The 15,940-nt window shown below is 33.9% G+C and overlaps 1 protein-coding gene across 1 annotated transcript in view; it reads left to right on the forward strand.

The window, feature by feature from the left end:
- LOC143063641 (protein C-mannosyl-transferase DPY19L1-like) overlaps positions 1-14,939 on the forward strand; it is a 312,490-nt gene extending 297,551 nt beyond the window's left edge. Inside the window, exon 23 of the mRNA XM_076235893.1 lies at positions 10,541-14,939. Within this exon, the coding sequence (XP_076092008.1) occupies positions 10,541-10,694 (154 nt within the window). The 3' untranslated portion in view covers positions 10,695-14,939. The remainder of the gene's footprint in view (positions 1-10,540) is intronic.
- Positions 14,940-15,940: the final 1,001 nt, after the last annotated feature.

Below are 15,940 nucleotides of genomic sequence, written 5' to 3' on the forward strand. Positions count from 1 at the left end.
TTGTTATCTTGAATATTATAATAGATAGATAGATAAACTGTAAACAGCAAAAATGTTCAGCAAAGTTAGATCTACAAATAAGTTAATTGACCCCATAAAGAGTTATTGGCCTTTAAAGTAAACTTTTCCCATTTTTTTTGTAATTTTGGAAGTTTTACAAAATCTTTGCCTCAGAAACTCCTAGGCCAAATGTATATTAACTTGACTTTAAACATCCTTAGAGTATCTAGTTTTAAAAAATGTATCCAATGACCTCGCCCATCAACCAAGATGCCCGCCATGGCTAAAAATAGAATATAGGGGTAAAATGCAAGTCATTTATCTCGATAAACCGATTGACACCCTTGATAATGCTATAATATATGTCGTCCTCGTCGTCCGAAGACGCATTTGTTTTCCAGACAATTACTTTAGTTTAAGTGAATAGATCTGTATAAATTTTCCATAGAATTAAAGGAAGGTTAATTTTGGGGGTTATGGTTCCAAATGTTTAGGAATCAGGGGTAAATAAGGGACCAAAAACCAGGCTGTTTTTTTTTTGTAGATTGTGGACAATAACTTGTGTGTAAGTGTATGGATCTCTCTGAAATTTTTTTTGGCTAAGAAACAAACATATCTAACTGATATGCCAAAAGTACTAAATTATATATGTCATCTTTTGATTAAAGGCCTTTCTATCTTTACTTAAAATATTTTTTACCTGTTTTGTATTTCACTTCATCATTTGTATATGTTACAGTGAATTTGTATAATCAGGGATTATGTAGAATCCCTGATTTTTCAGGGAATATGTAGAATCACTAAAATCATTAGTAATTATATATAATCCCTGAAAATGACCAGTGATTTTACATAATCACTGAACATTTTAATAAGTATTCTACAAATTCCCTAATATGATTTCAGGGATTATCAATAATTTAAAAATCCTTTGTTTGATAAAAAATAATGAATATAGACAAAATTTCTTTCATGTTCCTTGCCAGATGAAATAATATTGCTTTTAAACACAGGATGATCTTACAGATATAACCAACACAGGGTTTCGAGATAAAGTTGAAGACTTCAAAATTAATGATATCAACATTTCCTTCATAGCGCTAACTTTACATGTACTGTTTGTAAAGTTAATTAAAAGCCGGTGTCAAATGGGTATTCGTGTATTATTTGTACATCCACAGAGCATGTTATTTGTGGTACATGTCAAATAAATAATTTAAAAGATTATGGAAAATCTTTTTTTTTTAATTTTATTTTTGTGTTTTTGTTTTTGTTCAAATGAACGAGAAATTCATACTGAGAGAACTTGCGCATCTAAATGTATATAAAAAAACAGGCAGAACTAAGGATTAACAAATATAGCAAAATTTTAGAGGAAGCTGGAATTTGGTGTATTATTCTCATAGCAATTCCACAAGGTGAAAAAAGGAAAGAGAAACCCAAAAAAAACATAATGCCAATTGTTCACAAAAAGTCTGAAAAACGATATCGCCTGGCAACGAAACATGGTATCTTGATCGAACCAGTTATGATTTTATAGAATACAGTATTTGACGTTTATTCATTTTCTTTATAAATAAAACTATTTCTTCATTTCAGTTATTATGTATAATCCCTGACGTTTTTTCTAGTGATTATACATAATCCCTGAAAATTTTAGTGATTATATATAATCCCTAAACTATCCAGTGATTCTACATAATCCCTAAAAATTTCAGGGATTCTACATAATCACTGATTATACAAATTCACTGTAACATATACAAGGGTAACTTCCGGTCAACTTTTTGCCCTTTTATAGTAATATATTTATTTTTTTCTTTATATCATATTATTTGTCATTTAAATGTCTTTAAGAATCAATTGACAGACTTTGACCGGGCTTTTTATATTTTTGTGAATTTTAATTCAAAGTTGAAAATTTCACTTCAATATTTGTGTACAAGGGGGTCTTCCGGTCAACTTTTTGCCCTTTTATAGTAATACATTTTTTTTTCTTTATATCATATTATTTGTCATTTAAATGTCTTTAAGAATCAATTGACAGACTTTGACCGGGCTTTTTATATTTTTGTGAATTTTGATTCAAAGTTGAAAATTTCACTTCAATATTTGTGTACAAGGGGGTCTTCCTGTCAACTTTTTGCCCTTTTATAGTAATACATTTATTTTTTTCTTTATATCATATTACTTGTCATTTAAATGTCTTTAAGAATCAATTGACAGACTTTGACCGGGCTTTTTATATTTTTGTGAATTTTAATTCAAAGTTGAAAATTTCACTTCAATATTTGTGTACAAGGGGGTCTTCCGGTTATCTTTTTGCCCTTGTAGGGTAATATATTTATTTTTTTCTATATATCATATTATTTGTCATTTAAATGTCTTTAAGAATCAATTTACAGACTTTGACTGGGTTATATGCTTTTTCGTGAATTTAAGTTTTAATGTTCAAAATGTGTTGCCAGAGTCGCACTAAGAAAGCCTTCCGGTCAACTTTTCAGTAAAAAAGCATATTCAAATATATATTTTTTTCTTATAGACTATTATATTAGCTTTCAAAATCAGTTTTATTTATTAATTTAGCTTTAGCGGTTCCAAAGATATTAGTTATAGCAGAGACATATAATACATAATAATATAATATATTGTATTATATGTCTCTGGTTATAGTACACTCATTTTTGACTTCCGTGTTTTCCATTTCCTCGTTTTAGACCCTCCCGCCCGAGTGTAACGAAAGAGTCCGGTATGAGAGAACAAGTTGATATTTGACCAAGTCGGATAATTGACAAGTGATAATGGTTTGATTTATTTTAACAATACACAGGTGTGGAATATAAAATGATCGATAATTAAATGGCTTATGTCTCATGCCAAGGACGAGTAAAGGTAAATACCGGCTTTAATAGAAAAGTGCATGGTTTTTGTCAAGCTGACATCGATCTGAAAGTTTTGATGCCAAAAATCATTTTAATTTCGTTATTTAAATACTACCTGTTTCACATTCCAATGTGGATATAAGGACCTTCACTCTTTCAGCATGCTCAAGTGTATCAAACTGACAACAGAAAAACATTGTCTTAATGATAATTAGTATCATAGCATCCGTATAATTTAAAAGTAACTGAGTCATCATCTACTTCTTAGAATATTATAGTTCAGTGTATCAAGCATCAAGCTCAAGACAAGTGCTGTAGACATTATTAAAATGATTTAATAACATTTGTCCATGTACTAGCAAAATGACTTTCTTATAGTGCTTAACAATGCAGTGGAGGATCCACAAATTTTATCCTCACACTTTATTCCTGGAGCAGTATGATTCTTTAAGATTGACCTATAATTAACAATGTGTCGTCTTAACACAGAGGCAATGATTACTAGTATATCAAATAAATGGCTTAAAACAAAAAATCTCAAATGTCATTGCCACAATGGTAATTACGCAGCAGCAACTAAAATGTGTTACAGGGTTATAAGCACCTCAGATCTTGTATGAATGTAGTGTATATACACATTTTATTCCTGAGGTCATACTACAATTTTTATGCCCCCACCATATTGAGTTTTATCCTTGTTTTTTTTCTGCAAGTATGTAAAATAATTTTGTTTACATACTGGTTCCCAGTTATGCTCTCTGTGTTCCATATCGCAGAGACAGAACTTGGGAATGTTACCAGTAAATAAACACGTGCATATTGTTTACATTGAAATCTGTGGTAACCTTTCATTCGAGGTAGGGGTAGTTAAGAAAGAAAATTAGTGTAAGTTTAAACTCTGAGAAGTTCAGGGCATATAAACGTTGAAAATATGCCGCACAGCTCTATATTTTGACCTTTGAAAAAAATTGTGGTGCATATGAACTTTCAATTCTAGGATAAGATTTTTTTCAAAACTTCATAGTAAAAGTGGTACAGTTTTAGCCGTAAAAGGAGTTCCTATGGGAAATTGCATTGTCAATATTTACAGAAATGCAACCTATTAACCACAAAACACAAGTCAAGTTTGAATTTTGTTGGCGTCACTTTTACCATTCTAGATGCAAAGGGGTGAAATTTTCAGTATACCCTATCAAGTATATTACCCTTATATATAAGTTTGACTTGCCGCTTTCTTTTGTTGTACATTTATATATCAGGTGAACATAAAAACAGTCTTTAGATTTAGAAGTATAGATATATAAAACAAGAATGTGTCCATAGTGCACACATGCTCCATCTGCACTTTCATTCTCTATTTTCAGTGGACCGTGAAAATAGAGTAAAAACTCTAATTTGGCATTAATAGTTATCAAAAGTACCAGGATTATAATTTTATACGCCAGACGCGTGTTTCGTCTACATAAGACTCATCAGTGATGCTCAGATCAAAATAGTTAAAAAGCCAAATAAATACAAAGTTGAAGAGCATTGAGGATCAAAAATTCCTAAAAGTTGTGCCAAATATGGCTAAGGTAATCTACTCCTGGGGTAAGAAAATCCTTATTTTTTCGAAAAATTCAAACTTTTGTAAACAGAAAATTTATAAAAATGACCATATAATTGATATTCATGTCAACACCGAAGTGCTGACTACTGGGCTGGTGATACCCTCGGGGACGAAACGTCCACCAGCAGTGGCATCGACCCAGTGGTGTAAATAGTTATCAAAAGTACCAGGATTATAATTTTATACGCCAGACGCGCGTTTCGTCTACATAAGACTCATCAGTAACGCTCAGATCAAAACAGTTAAAAAGCCAAATAAATACAAAGTTGAAGAGCATTGAGGATCAAAAATTCCTAAAAGTTGTGCCAAATATGGCTAAAGTAATCTACTCCTGGGGTAAGAAAATCCTTAGTTTTTCGAAAAAGTCAAACTTTTGTAAAAATTAGAATGATTATATCATATATAGGGAACATCAATAATACAATCATTAATTTGTCAAATTGTTCCCTATTGTAGTATTTTAAGCAGTAAGACTTTCTAAGATGACAGACAATACGATTACTAAAAATTTGGACTTAAAATAAGGTGTATATGTACAGTTTTCAATTGGTTAGCGGGCATGACATAAAACAGCGAATCAAAGAATTCAACTTTATTTATAACTAAATTAATAAATATAGGACAATGCTGTTGTTTAAAACTAAATTAATAAATATAGGACAATGCTGTTGATTAAAAAATACTCCATTCTAGGACCTTTTGTTTTCCGAATAATTAATATTACCAATAATTGATAACTTCTAGGTCAACGGGTTCAAACAGAAAGATTTTGAAAGCAGAGAATACTATTCATCTTATAATCAGCATGACTTTATCAGATGACAATCCCAATACTAAAATAAGGCTTACGCATAGTTATATACTGTAATTCAGCCACGCACCCGCGTTATTACGGGTGTGTTCTAAGTTTCAAATTGATTGGACTTCAACTTCATCAAAAACTACCTCGACCAAAATTTTTAACCTGAATGGCACAGACAGACTAACGGACGGATGAACGGACGCACAGACCAGAAAACATAATGCCCTTAAATGGGGCATTAAAAGTATTTTTTGGAAATTGCTGGCAGGACAATGGTTTAGTTTAATTTTCATAATAAAATATTCTTTCATATTTCAATCTATATTTTAAGAATTTCACACTTTTCACGTGCAATACTTGAACTGTGCATGGTGTGCGTTACCAAGTTGATGATGCAATCACAGGAAGTGTCAACAATGTCAATGTTGTTTTAAAATTGACACCCTTGAGTAAGTTGAAAGTTCCCATGAAAAGATGTTATTTAAAGGACTATACTGCCCTTTTCTATTATATCTCTAGAACTAAAATGCAGAGGCAAAGTTTTAATATACACCGGTTTCAAATACCAGAAAAACCGACAGATAATTCATGCTATATTCTGGCGATGTTGGAGGAAAGAGTGCAGGGCCAATCTACAAACAAATGTATTCAACATAGATGATCAAGCACCATATATAGCTATTTTGCAGGCTTGTCCACATACACGCGAAGAAGATGATCTGGTTATTGGAAATGATACAACATTAGAGACTTCGCAGAATGCAATTCAACAAGACCCAAGCGTCCCAATAAAGTGGGTATCTAACAACTTTTCTAGAAATGTGGCACAAGAGGTGGAGATCGAAAACATATTCCTGAATTTCAGAGTTAGTTCCACAGTGACACGCACTCAACTACTTCTGTTTCTGCCAGATAATGAGTACAATCAACGAACTGATTACTAGTATACTACCATGGTTTGGTGCGCATATAAGACCACCCCCTCTTAAAAAAATTCAGCTTTATCATCAAGGTTTTAAAGGCCTCCACTGACGGTGCTGATACGACCCCAGGAGGAAGAGCGTTCCAATCCCGGATGGTTCTTGGGAGGAATGAGTGGTTTCGATAATCACAGGATGCTGATGGTACTTGGAAGGATTTATCATGCATGTTTCGTGTCAGTCTTTTCTGTGGTATTAGACGACCTTCCTTTGACATGTTGTTTTCTATTTTGTAAAGCATTGCGAGTCTCGCTTCTTTCCTACTTTGTTCTAAGGATGTCCATTTGAGATGTTGTAGCATCAGGTTAACGCTGGAGTGGTTATGGTGTTTTGTTATATACGTAGCGAGCTCCTCTTCTTTGTACTGTCTCAATTCTGTCAGTCTCTGTCTGAAGGTATGGATCCTATACTGGACTGGCATATTCTACTATTGGACGTACCATTGTTTTATAGGCATTCTCCTTCACTGTAGTTGATCCTATATTTAGCTTACATACCCGCAGTACCTCGTGATATTGACGAAGTTTCTATCCATGGGCATTGGAAAAGGACATGATTGGAAGATAGATTTCTGTTGTATAAAAACTTAGCAAAATGAAACCATATACTTGGCAGCAATGGTCCTTGGGTGGTCCTGTTGAAATGAGTCCAATGATCCGGATTGCCGACCAAGATGGCTACCACAGTGAACTTAGTTATATTGGACCCTTTAGGAAATAACTTAAAAATTTTGTCGTCTGAAACCAAAGAGCCAATTTTAACTCTGGCTGACAAATGATGTTTTGAATATCTAAGAAACAACCATCTTAAAAATGAAATAGTGCAGCACTAGTCAGTCAAATGAGTACTGTGAATACGTGAAAACAGTCATGTGTGACCAGAACTGACTTATAGAGGCCTAAAAAACCACACAAGTGACCGAAAGTCATGTTCAGCTTTTCCTCTAGTTGTTAGGTAGGATCTTTTTACTTTTAAATCAGTTCATGATACTTTCGTCATACATACGCAGTACTCTAATCCGGTACATGACTTCCGACTCACATACATAGTAGAAATACCACTAAATTGTCGGACTATCGAACTGTCAGACTATTGAACTGTCGGATCATCGGACCATCGAACTGTCGGACCATCGAACTGTCGAACTATTGAAGCGTCGGACCATCACTACGGCCCCATTCAAACAGTATCAAGCTTGATCATTGTGTCCAAATTTGCCCCCAACTGTTCAGGGTTCTACCTCTGTGGTCGTATCAGGCTGCACTCAGTGAAGCATTTCATTTGTAATCTTTTAGACAAATCTTCTCCACGTAATCTTATGGGCCAAACAGAATTAAACTTTGTCACTATTTTCTATAGGGTATCTTGATTGAAAAATGTATCTGATAACCCTGCCATCCAATCAATATGGCTGGAAATAGAATAATGGGATTTACTTTAGAAGTCTAATGGGAAATTGTAAAAAAATAAATCAAATGGTCACAACTTGAAAACTAATTTAAATATAACTTCAGTAACTATATATTAAGAGACTAGTTACTAGTGGGATAATCGGCTTTTAATATAACTATTGGATCAAATTAAACCAAACTTGGCCTCATTCATTATTTTATGAGACTTTTATACAAGTGAGAGGTTTAGCCAGCTATTAAACCAGGTTTAATCAACAGTTTTCTACATGAGAAAATGGTTGGTCTAAGACAGGAATATAACAGTTGTTATCCATTCGTTTGATGTGTTTGAGCTTTTGATTTTGCCGTTTGATTTGACACTTTCCTTTTTGAATTTTCCTCGGAGTTCAGTATTTTTGTGATTTTACTTTTAACCCTCTTTTGTGTTTTGAGCAAAAACTAAAGAAGAAAGAAAAAACTAAACAGACTAGTTGATCAGCAATACAAGATCAACAAAACAGATTTTCTCATGAATTCTATTCTTGTCTACAATATTGAATATGCAAATTGACAATGAGACACAGGTTCTTTAGAGCCTCTACAGATTTTGGATCTCTGGTTATAATTTCTTATTAATTTGGTTATATATATATAACTATTCCATCTTCGTGCCTTATATATCATGTACTGTATTACGACGCTAGATTAAAACTGACGAGGAAATGTAACACCCGGCCACCGAAAGCTTAATTTTTTTGTGAAGCTGATCGAGTGGTCTAGCGCGCCGGATACAGTGCAGGCGATTTGGTGTCACGATATCTCAGTAGCATGGGTTCCAATCCCGGTGAGGGAAGAACAAAACATTTGCGAAAGCAAATTTACAGATCTAACATTGTTGTGTTGATGTTTCGACGAGTTGTATATACAGAATGTACACATCAATGTATCACCATCACTGCTGGTGATCCGATGGATAAATCTGTTGTAGAGTTGTCACTGGTTCAGACGTACTTATAAATATAATTATTTCTGTGGCTGTATTTTACATTAATTTGTAGGATCCTTTACTATAGATATTTCAGCTGATCTGTAACTATTCAACTTCATGCCTTATATATCGTGTACTGTATTACGACTCTAGATTAGAACATACGAGGAAAGGTAACACCTGGCCACCGAAAGCTTTATTTTTTGTGAAGCTAGTCGAGTGGTCTAGCGCGCCGGATATAGTGCAGGCGATTTGGTGTCACAATATCTCAGTAGCATGAGTTCGAATCCCGGCGAGGGAAGAACAAAAAATTTGCAAAAGCAAATTTACATATCTAACATTGTTGGGTTGGTTTTTAGACCATTATGTGCCGAATTTCTAAAATCAACAGAACAATCTGATACTTCAAAACTATCACCTTTCAACGTAACCACCGTGACATTCATCTTAAGAAAAGAGCCGTGCAATGTGCCCAATTGATTCAGGATAATATTCGTGACCGATTTCCAAACAACAACAATTTTGAAGCATTCTCTGTGTTTGAACCGTCGAACTTTCCGAGTAGTGTTGCCGACCTTCCTCGCTACGGTAATAAGCTTAGTAGGTGTAGATGTTAAAGACTTCGACCCTGTTCCTGCAATCCGCAAATGGCAATCCGTTCGTAACCGCCATGTGTATCAGAACAGTGCATTCAGCAAGCTGATGAATGTTAGATTTTAATTTAGACTAAATGAACTGTAATCTTGTGCTATGATCTGTGCGTCTTTTCAATGAACTCATTGTAATATTTATTGCTTGTGTTTGTCAACATTGTGCTATTATTGTTGTTATATGCTTACATAACATATCATGTTGTTATTCATTAAGTTATCTACCAACTGAGTATGTTTTTATTTATTCCTTATTTTCTAAATCGGGTTTAAAAATTGTACAACGAAAAATGTTACCACTGTTCAGTACAAGGTTTAAAACAATATGCTTCATTGGGCCTCCTCGATGTTATCTATAAATACCGCATCAGTTGTAAAGGTCACGTGGTCAGGTAAGTGTAAAGTACTCACAGAGAGAAGATAGATTATTTAAACACAAACAAAAACAAAAACATGAGAAAAGTCAGGTACTGAAGCTGACTGATTCAATGAATGATGGTTCCCGATACACAGAAAAATGACACAATACCGAGGATAATATTTTATTTATTTTTAGAATGAAGACAACAAAACAGTTATAAATAATTTTATTGCATATAACACTTCTAATTACTTAGACACATATATCTTGTGCATCCTCTCAGTTACATTTAAGTATCCAGCTGATCATTGACCGTCAAAAATATTTCTTTGTAAAATGTCCGGCTGTCGTCAGGAAATTTTGGAAGTCTTGAACTTTAGACGAGTTGTGTAAACAGAATGTACACAGCCATGTATCACCATCACTGCTGGTGATCCGATTGATAAATCTGTTGTAGAGTTGTCACTGGTTCAGACGTATAGTTATATAAAAAAAATCATATTAATAAAGTGCAGTGATGTACGTTGATGAAATAACTTACCGAAATTTTGAGAATACTGATAAATATTGGGTGAAGTTTTTGCTTTCAATAATGACGACTTCACTTTTTACTTCTTACAAGAGACCATACTGACTAGAAGGTTTTATAGAAGAATATCACATCAATACACACGATCAGGGGCGGATCCAGCCATTTTAAAAAGGGTGGGTTCCAATTACATGTCCCCATTCAAATGCAATGATCGTCCAAAAAAAGGGGGGTTCCAACCCCGGAACCCCCCCCCCCCCCTCTGGATCCGCGCCTGCACGATACTGAGTGTACTGAAATTATCATCTTCTCTTTTACATTAAATGTTTTCAAAACCTTTTTTTTCAGACCAGGCTGTCAGATGGCTGAGATCTGGGATTTAGAAGATACAAAGAACAGAGGAAAGGAACCACTTTGTAGTATTTTGCAAAGAGACCCAAAACCATATTTTAAAACAGTTTTTAAAAATGCTGTATATTCAGTTTTAAAGCCTATTAAGTGAAAATCCTATAATTGAGTTTTTATTTACAGAACAAAATTTTAACAACTTAACAGCTTTGCATTATATAATATATAATATATGACAGACTCTTACATTGGTTATGGGATTACAAATCTCAAAAGTTTTATTACCAAATTATAAGTCTAGGCCTACTTTAGAATTCAATTTACTATCGAGATTAAATAGATAGGATACTCCATCAGTAACTAATTAAGGATCTTTTCCTCTAATTATAATCAAATATATTCTCATATTTAATCAATAAAAATCTCCTCCTAGTGCATTCCGTATTCTATGTCATATTAGAGGTTTCTCAACATCTTACGAACGGACGAAAATCGCCTTAACTTGATGTAACTTGCCGTAACGAAAAAAGAGAGAGCACTCACTCTATTCTAAATTGAATGATTTAGGACTATCGGATGTGCACTTCCTTTCATTAAGATATATGCATGCAGGGTTCTTTTAAACCATTTGAGTTGTGGACATATCAGTATATATAACTATATTCAGGGCCGTAACTACATGAAGGCAAATGAGGCAAATGCCTCATGTTGGAAATTTCAACAACAAAAAAGTTGAAACAAAAGCTTGTCTTCATATCAAATTGTTTTCACGGCGAGTGTCTTGCAAGAAGCAAGTTCTCTTCACTGTGAGTCTCTGAGTCTCAATTTTGACTTGTATCCGAATATTCACAAAGTCTTTACGCTGTTGTTGGTTCTTCCTGTTACATTTGTATATTATGAACGGTTATTCTCAGCATTGCGTACGCCTAGACTGAAGACTTGGGAAATATCTACGATGACGGGTGAACGGTTGTGTGGTTTGGCAATGTTGCATGTCCAGACATTGTGCGAGAAAATATTTTAAGGAGATACGATGCTACTGGACACAGAAAAAATTGTCGTTCCTTCATGGAGAATTGAACTTAATATTAAAGAATATAAAACTGACTCTCTTTTTTAGCTGACATGGGTTAAATTAAAGTGAGACCACCAATCTCCCCGTATCAAATATATTTTGCTTTGAGAGCAGAATATTGTCGAAAAAAAAAATAGCTAAAAATTTTTGCGTCATTTTTTTCACAGCTTCTGTGGGCCTTGAGCGGCGCCAGACCCCTCGCCGAAAATTTTTCGATAATATTTTGCCTCACTTTTAAAAGAGGCTAGTTACGGCCCTGATATTACAATCAGTTTTGTTGGTGCTGTAGCACGCATACTTGTCATTAGAATATACTCAACTCTATTACTTTTACGATATAAATGATTGCCCTCCCCAAAAACATTTTAAAAACATATAGATAAATAAGGGTTTTAACGACATGACATATATATCAAAGATGCATAAAAAATGCCGCCTTTTCTTGCTGTTAGGAGTGGTTCATATTATTTATTATTGAATTAGTCGACTAAATGTGGAGATAAATGAAGATATTAAATTGTCTAAAACGACATCTTGTCTCTTTATCAGTTTTTTGTCGAGCCTGCGACTTTTGTCGAGCCTGCAACTTTTGTCTCAGAAAGCTCGACATAGGGATAGTAATCCAGCGGCGGCGGCGTTAGCTAACTTCTTAAAACTTTATATTTTAGAAGGTGGAAGACCTGGATGCTTCATACTTTGTATATAGATGCCTCATGTTACGAAGTTTCTATTAGTCACATGTCCAATGTCCTTGACCTCATTTTCATGGTTCAGTGGTCAAAAGTTAAGTTTTTGAGTTTTGGGCTTTTTTCTCATACTATATGCAATAGGTCAACTATATTTGGTGTATAGAAATATTTTATCATCTATATGTCAGTCACGCAGCTTTTATTTGACCTTGACCTCATTTTCGCGGTTCATTGCTCAGTGTTAAGTTTTTGTGTTTTGTTCTGTTTTTCTTAACTATAATCAATAGATCAACTATATTTGTTGTATGGAAGAATTGTAAGCTGCACATGCCTGCCTGTCATGGTTCATCTAACCTTGACCTCATTTTCATGGTTCATTGATCAATGTTTAGTTTTCTTGATTAATGTTAAGTTTATGTGACAGTTGAAATAAAGCTTTATATTTAGGACAATCAACATAATATCAATGATTAGTAAAGAAGGCGAGACATTTCAGCATGTGCACTCTTGTATTCAATATATATATTTAAAGAAGTTGCTTTACACTGATACATGTATTTTTATTAAGCAGAATATGTGAAAAAATGGATTATATGGTTAACGAGTTTTTGTATTTGTTTATGAAGTGACAAAATTTCATTTCTCTGTAACTTTCAAAATTCAATCATTATTATTTGTCCACAAATAGGTATAGGAAAAGATTAGTCTACTTTGGTGGAACGATAAGAACTAGCTACGGTCATAGGCACTGTTGATATATTAGTCTGTTTGGCCTACAAATCCACGCAAAACATCTCAATAATACGGGTCCAATAATGCAGTGAACTGCTGGTCTCGAGTAGATATAGAGTTGTGTTTTTTAAAGTCCAGCGCGCTGGAGTGTGAAGTCTGGCGCTGTAGATCTAAAGTCGAGCGCAAAAGATGTTTAATCCAGAGTTGGAGATTTAAATATTAAAGTTGTGTCCTCTCAATCACTTTTCAATTCTTTATCAAATGTTAAAATCGTCGTGAAATGCATTGAATACTCGTCACTGATGTTTTATTAAAAAAAAAACATCCAACAATCACTCAGTCAAATGCAAACCAAATGCGCAGATTTTTTTTAACAACGACTATCAAAAACACTGTTCTTTTTAAATGGACTAGAACACACCCGCGAAATCGCGGGCATTCAGAGCGTAGTTTAAAGTATGTAAAGTGTTGTTGGAAGAATTTTGTAAAATATTGAATGACTGGCGAATTTCAGCAAAAGTATCATAAGTCATATATAGGTTATTTGGGACAGGGAAATGCTTTTTTTTTTTTTTTTTATCCCTCCTCCTTTATTTCCAAAATTCCCAATTTTTGGTTTTCTATCAATTTCAATATGAACATAGTTTTCATTTAGTATGTTATGAACCTTTAAGTAAGGAGCCTGTAATTCAGTGGTTGTCGTTTGTTTATGTGTTACATATTTGTTTTTCGTTCACTTTTTGTACATCAATAAGGCCGCTAGTTTTCTGGTTTGTATTGTTTTACATTGTCAGTTCGGGGCTTTTTGAAGCTGAGTATGCGGTATGGGCTTTGCTCGTTGTTGAAGGTCGTACGGTGATCTGTAGTTGTTAATTTCTGTGTCATATTGGTCTCTTGTGGAGAGTTGTCTCAACATGGCAATCATACCACATCTTCTTTTTTTTTGTAATCAATGAATTTTGTAAAAGATTTAATGACTGGAGAATTTCAGAAAAGGTATCAAAAGTTCACATGAATATTTTTAGCGCTTATCTGTATATTATGAACATTCATTACTATATAAATATAGTGTATTTACTTTCAATTCTAAGTTTACAAATCGATCCATGGTGGTCATTGATATAGTATACAGACCCTCTTTATTTAATAAACTCTGTGACCGCCGTGGATAGTAAACTTGAAAATGATAGCAGATAGAATTCTGAAAATACACTTTATTCTTTGTATATGTATGTTCAAAGTATACAGAAAAACGCAAACCGGAAGTCTAATCTGACTTAAAATTTTGTCCAATGACGGGACAAGATCCGGATGCCTTTTTCTCGTTTTTCTCCCAAAATAACTCAATCTGAATAATCATATGAATGGATGACTAATGCGACTATGCTCTGTACCTATAGGCCACAGAGGCGTGTTGATTAATTTATTGTGGAAAGGAGAGAAGCGACACCAAAAATGAGGTCTTCTCGTTTAATAGTATAGATAAGGGAGATCAATCGAACGCATATTCGACATGTAAATAAACGAAACTCAACGTATTGTTAAGCAACATTCAACAACACAAATCCAATTGGAACAATAATGTTTAACCACAACAATAAATTACAAGGTTGCAAAATGAATATTAAACTGTTTACTGTTGTCTTAAAAGACGCTGCAATATCGTTAGAAATTTTTACTGCATAAAATTACAGCTCCCTAACGATACGTTCTTCGAGTTTCGTCCATTCGTTAGATGTTGAGAAACCTCTATTAGCAAAGTTGTTAATATCTTTTAACACCTGTTAGCACATTTTGAATTCAAATTCACAGCTTACATTATACATTTTTTTATATTAATCTTTTTTTTAACATTATCTGTTTTTTACAATACCAACCCAAAAATAAAAGTATAACAGTTTGAGTTTATAGTCGTCGTCAGCTGAAATTCGTATCGGTTATCAGTAAAAATAATCTAAACTATCATTCGCGGTCACTCGAGACATGGTTTTTCACATTCCATTCATAAATCGCAAAAAGAAAAACCACTACTGACCTACCTTTTAAGTGATCGCACTGTAATAATCCTGACCTTCACTTTTTCATAGACGATTTTGAATGGTGGAATCAGCCATTGTTTTGACCGGAAGTGTTTCCGTGGAGTTCAATTTCAAAAAATTTGCATAAAGCGCGGGAAACCTTATCACATCAATGAAAGGAACATTTCAGGAAACTACGTACAGTGACGAATGTCATATGTAAACAAATGATCCTCATAGAAACGAAGATGGCGGAATTACAATGGAAAATATTCTGGAAAATGTGAAGGTCAGGATTATTACAGTGTGATCACTTAAAAGGTAGGTCAGTGGTGGTTTTTCTTTTTGCGATTTATGAATGGAATGTGAAAAACCATGTCTCGAGTGAACGCGATTGATAGTTTAGATTATTTTTACCGATAACCGCTACGAACTTCAGCTGACGGCGACTATAGTTTAGTTTAGTTTTCGCCGTACCTACTCAAGCGAGAAAACCAATCTCGTTGAGATGACCAACGATAATCTAAATATGTACTGTTTTGATAAATTCATATAAATAAAAGAAATGGACAGGTTTTCATCGTTCCTACACCAACTCAGGTGTTAAATTTATACACAAATAGATGATATTAATAATAGTTCACGAACAGAGCTTGCAATATATTTAAAAGCAGTTAAGTTTATTTGCAGAAAAGTTTATCTTTTAACATGTATTTTTGTCATTCAGCTTGTTGATATTGAATAAATTCCACTAAGCAGTTTTTGTTCTGCGATTCATGTTTACTGCCGAATATTGATACGCGATTCATTTTCACTGTATGAACGATTCATTCTATTGTATATATTTTGCCATCTTCGCTAGCCAAGGGTTACGACCGACTCCCGT

Source organism: Mytilus galloprovincialis, chromosome 2 (assembly GCF_965363235.1).
Source record: "Mytilus galloprovincialis chromosome 2, xbMytGall1.hap1.1, whole genome shotgun sequence".
Classification (NCBI taxonomy): Eukaryota; Metazoa; Mollusca; class Bivalvia; order Mytilida; family Mytilidae; genus Mytilus; species Mytilus galloprovincialis.